Source organism: Colobus angolensis, unplaced genomic scaffold (assembly GCF_000951035.1).
Source record: "Colobus angolensis palliatus isolate OR3802 unplaced genomic scaffold, Cang.pa_1.0 Scaffold45, whole genome shotgun sequence".
Taxonomy (NCBI): Eukaryota; Metazoa; Chordata; class Mammalia; order Primates; family Cercopithecidae; genus Colobus; species Colobus angolensis.
The window spans coordinates 5210516-5214828 of NW_012117932.1; the positions used below are offsets into that span (position 1 = coordinate 5210516).

General features: G+C 42.3%; 1 protein-coding gene across 1 annotated transcript in view; it reads right to left on the reverse strand.

The window, feature by feature from the left end:
* The window catches only part of DLGAP1 (discs, large (Drosophila) homolog-associated protein 1), a 691004-nt gene that overhangs the window by 105289 nt on the left and 581402 nt on the right, over positions 1-4313 (reverse strand). The window contains exon 7 of the mRNA XM_011957822.1: positions 3316-3689. Coding sequence (XP_011813212.1) covers positions 3316-3689 — 374 coding nt within the window. The remainder of the gene's footprint in view (positions 1-3315; positions 3690-4313) is intronic.

A 4313-nucleotide genomic window follows, 5' to 3' on the forward strand; every position in this document is an offset into this window, starting at 1 on the left:
TGTTGGTCAGGCTGGTCTCAAACTCCTGACCTCAGGTGATCCACCCACCTCGGCCTCCCAAAGTGCTGGGATTACAGGCGTGCGCCACCACGCCTGGCCCTCCAGCTCCTTTCAACAGCCCATGCACTAGCTACTCTGCACCACTCCGAAGTCCCAGCACCACCTGACCCTGCCATCTCACAGTCTGAGCACAGGCTACCCCAGGCCTTTCTTCTGAGCTCGTAAAGTTCTGGTAACCCCACCTTTTCCTTCTTTTTCCTTTTATTGCTGTCTCAGTCTTCCCATACCTGTGTAACCAATTTTGTGTATTAAACTGTCTCCGTTTAAGAAGCGAGCCTGGTCTGTGATTTCCTGGATGGGATTTTAACCAATTCCATATGACTACACTCATGTAAATTAAAATCGCTTATGATGTCAGCCAAAGTAGGATGTTGTGTCTTCACTATGCGGTGGTATAAAACTAACCAATGAAACTTTTTTCAGAAGATGCATGGTAGTTATTTCCCTGAAGAAGCATGATCCTCAATGCATTAAAAAAAAAAGGAGACAGAAAAGAAGCAGGGTTCATCCGAACAAGAATGGAGGACATTGTTCTCTTCCTGGTCCAAGCCTCATCCCCACCGGTCCTGGAACTGCCAGCTCATTTGCATCAAGTATTAGTATCTTGTAAGCTTTAGTCGTTGTATATAAATTTATCTCTGTGATTTTTTACTCTTAGCTCCAAATATTGGCAAATGGCACCTTTTAAGTATTGTATCTAGAGTAATATACTTAAATTTATAAAGTGGCTTTCAAAAATTGTAGAAGAAATTGCAGGACATGAGATCTCTGTCCAAAAAAATAATAATTGAGAAAGCCTGTGGATTATTTAGTTCAGCATATTTAGCTAATTATAATTTTAAAGGACAATATTAATCATAACAGCTAAATCTAATAATTGTTGAACACTTACGCCTGGCACTGTGCTTACAGCCTTACATATATTTTATCAATTAATTTTTACTACACCCAGAATACACCATATGAAATAAGGACTATTATTATTCTCATTTCCCAGATGAGGAATCTGAGATACAGAAATATTAAGTAATTAATCTAAGTTCACGGAGGTTGTAAAATAAGTAGATGTAGTATTTAGCTATTGGGTATGAATTAAATTTAAAGTTTTGGTAAAGGATTGGGAACTCTGGCCCTAAGAGGGAAAGCATGAGAGAAAGTCTGAGATCCTAGTGTGACATATTTTGGGAACTTGCATTTAAATTTGATTTATGTATAATGAAATTCAATGAATATTTTGAGTCTTTATTTTTTTTTGAGACAGAGTCTTACTCTGTCGCCAGGATGGAGTGCAGTGGCACCACCTCAGCTCACTGCAACCTCTGCCTCCCGGGTTCAAGTGATTCTCCTGCCTCAGCCTCCCAAGTAGCTGGGACTACATGCGTGTGCCACCACACCCAGCTAATTTTTGTATTTTTAGTAGAGACGGGGTTTCACCATGTTGGCCAGGATGGAGTCGATCTCTTGACCTTGTGATCTGCCCACCTCAGCCTCCCAAAGTGCTAGGATTACAGGCATGAGCCACCATGCCTGGCTTTTTTTTTTTTTTTTTTTTTACTTATTATTCTCCATCAAAGAAGTAGTATAATGTGATCATGTTAGACACTTGGTATAATCTTGGCTGTGTCAACAAAAAGCAGGTGACGTTTGGTAAGTTTTTCAACCGCTCTGTGCTCTCATCTGTAGGGTAGAGATGATCCTAACACCTATGCCGTAAGGTCATTGGATGAGTTAAATGAGAGTCACATCAAGTACTCAGTACTTTGCTATAATTTATATAGCAGTGTACGATTTAGAGGAAGAATAAGAACAATTTTTTTATTCACTAAAATATCCAACTATTTAAGACATGAGATAATATCTCAAGTAAAAATTTTTCTCCCCAGTGTTATATGTGGATTTAAGTCTAGTTCCATCCTACTGGGTGAAAATAATAGTAATATTTATTATTCTGAGACTGAGTGTTAAAAAATCTAGCTCCCTGTGGAGGTTATAGTTTAGTGGGTGCATCATTACCACTCAACACACACAGTGTAGTGATGGTCACACAACAATGTGAATGTCCTTAGTGCCACCGAACTGTACGTGTAAAAATAGTTAAAACGGTCATTTTTTAAATTTTTTAAATTTTATTTTTTTGAGATGGAGGTTTGTTCTTGTTGCCCAGGCTGGGGTGCAATGGCGCGATCTCGGCTCACCACGACCTCTGCCTCTTGGGTTCAAGCGATTCTCCTGCCTCAGCCTCCCGAGTAGCTGGGATTACAGGCGTGCACCACCACGCCCGGCTAATTTTGTATTTTTAGTAGAGACGGAGTTTCTCCATGTTGGTCAGGCTGGTCTCGAACCCCCGACCTCAGGTGACCCGCCCGCCTCGGCCTCCCAAAGTGTTGGCATTACAGGCGTGAGCCACTGTGCCCGGCCACACCTGGCTTTTAAATTAGACTTAGAGTGGGTTCACTGTGGACGGATTGATTCAACAGCACATTGAGAAGTTATTTTTCAAAGGGGACCTGCAGACTGATACAGCACAAAAAAAATGGAGACAGGGGATGATTTTTCTGCTTTGATAGAAGAACATTTCTGGCAGGGTAACCCAAGCTAAACAGACGTAAAAGAAACAAGGTGGAATCAGTTTGATCTGATCTTTGAAAAGCAGAAAAACAGTGAACTGAACTGAGAAGCCTACTGAGTTTTCTACCATTTTCATGAAATGCTTCATTAGGCTGAAACTAGTGCACATTCTTTCCTCATGATGCTGTGATGTGAGTTATTGCTTTCCACACTATCAGTCACTTTGGTCTTGCTCGCCTTCCCTCCCACATCTATGGGAAGTGGTTCGCATTTTTGTTCTCATATGGTCATTCAATAGTGTTGAACATACTGTTATGTGGCTCGATGACCCCGGCTATTCTTGCGAGTCCACTCTTTTTTCTAAAAATAGAAGTGTGTGTTAGGAATTAAAAGCACCTCATGTTTGATTGTGTTCATGTTTTTTGAATTATCCTGCAGTTTGAGTCACACATTCAATTTAGAGAACAAAAATAATAGCTGCTAATAATGTCTCCAAAGAAAATACTTTCATAATCTTGGTCACATTTAACAATATACGAGTCCACAGCCAACCACGTGAAAATCTGCTCCTACACATTGGTGTATGATTCCAAGCGGCAAGAAAGCAAACCTTCCGGGGAAAGAAAAAGTGTTAACATTCCTTAGTTTTAAGTTCCTATTTCAAAGGACAGAAAAGGAGGCTGTTACCTGTATCCCGATAGACAGGCATCGATTTTTCTTAAAGTGGTCCTTCTTCCTGTCCTCGGTGGTGACGGTGGCTATGGTAGTCGTGGTGGTGACGGTGGCAGTGTTATTACCCATGTGTTGACTGGCAGGGCCATGGATCTGGGCGTTTGCAGCTTCGATGGCGGCGGTCAGAGCCTTCATACTGTCCAGGCTCTCGGTGGAGTTGCTGAGTCCAGACTGGCTGATAATATCTCCTCGCTGTCCCTGTCCATCCATGTAGGCATCCTGGGCTGACTCTGTGCTACTCTGGGCTGTGATAGAAATGAAAGGTTTCGTGGTAGTTCTGGGTGGGACTGGAGGTGGTGTCTTCTTATAGGTTGTAATGCAAGATGACACTGGAAGACAGTGAAAACAAAGACACTGTGATTTCTGCGTGGGTTTTAATTTCTGATATTGTAACTGACAGCCATTGGAAATTAGGGCACACGAAACACACTGAGACATTTAACAGGAAAAAAAGTTCCATTGACAGGCTGAGACCCCTGCTTTCCGGAGGTGGTTTGGGTCTCCTCTGAGGTGACACCTCCACAAAACCGAGGGAGGAAAACACTGGGAAATACCAATTTCTGAAATGGAAATTAACTTGAATCAACATAAACTAGACATGATTAGCCCTCTGTCGAAACCTGCCCAGCCAACAGAGTGTATAGGCACAGAGAGAAGGTGAGGGGAGTCTCTGCTTTCAGGGAAAACACTAAATATAGCTAACGTTAAGCAAAGTAACTCATTAGAAGAGATTCTAGTGGTTGATAATAAACATGGAAAAAGAAAACAGGAAGGCAAAGAGGTTGTGAGGATGCGTGTTCTGATCCTAAGGACAAGGACAAGGTGTCCAGGTGAGGGGTACACACGCCATCATAGCTGCTACAACTTGTTTATCGAAGCCCACTCCCTCCCTTCCTCCCTTCCTTCCTTCCTCCCTCCCTCCCTCCCTTCCTTCCTTCCTTCCTCCCTCCCTC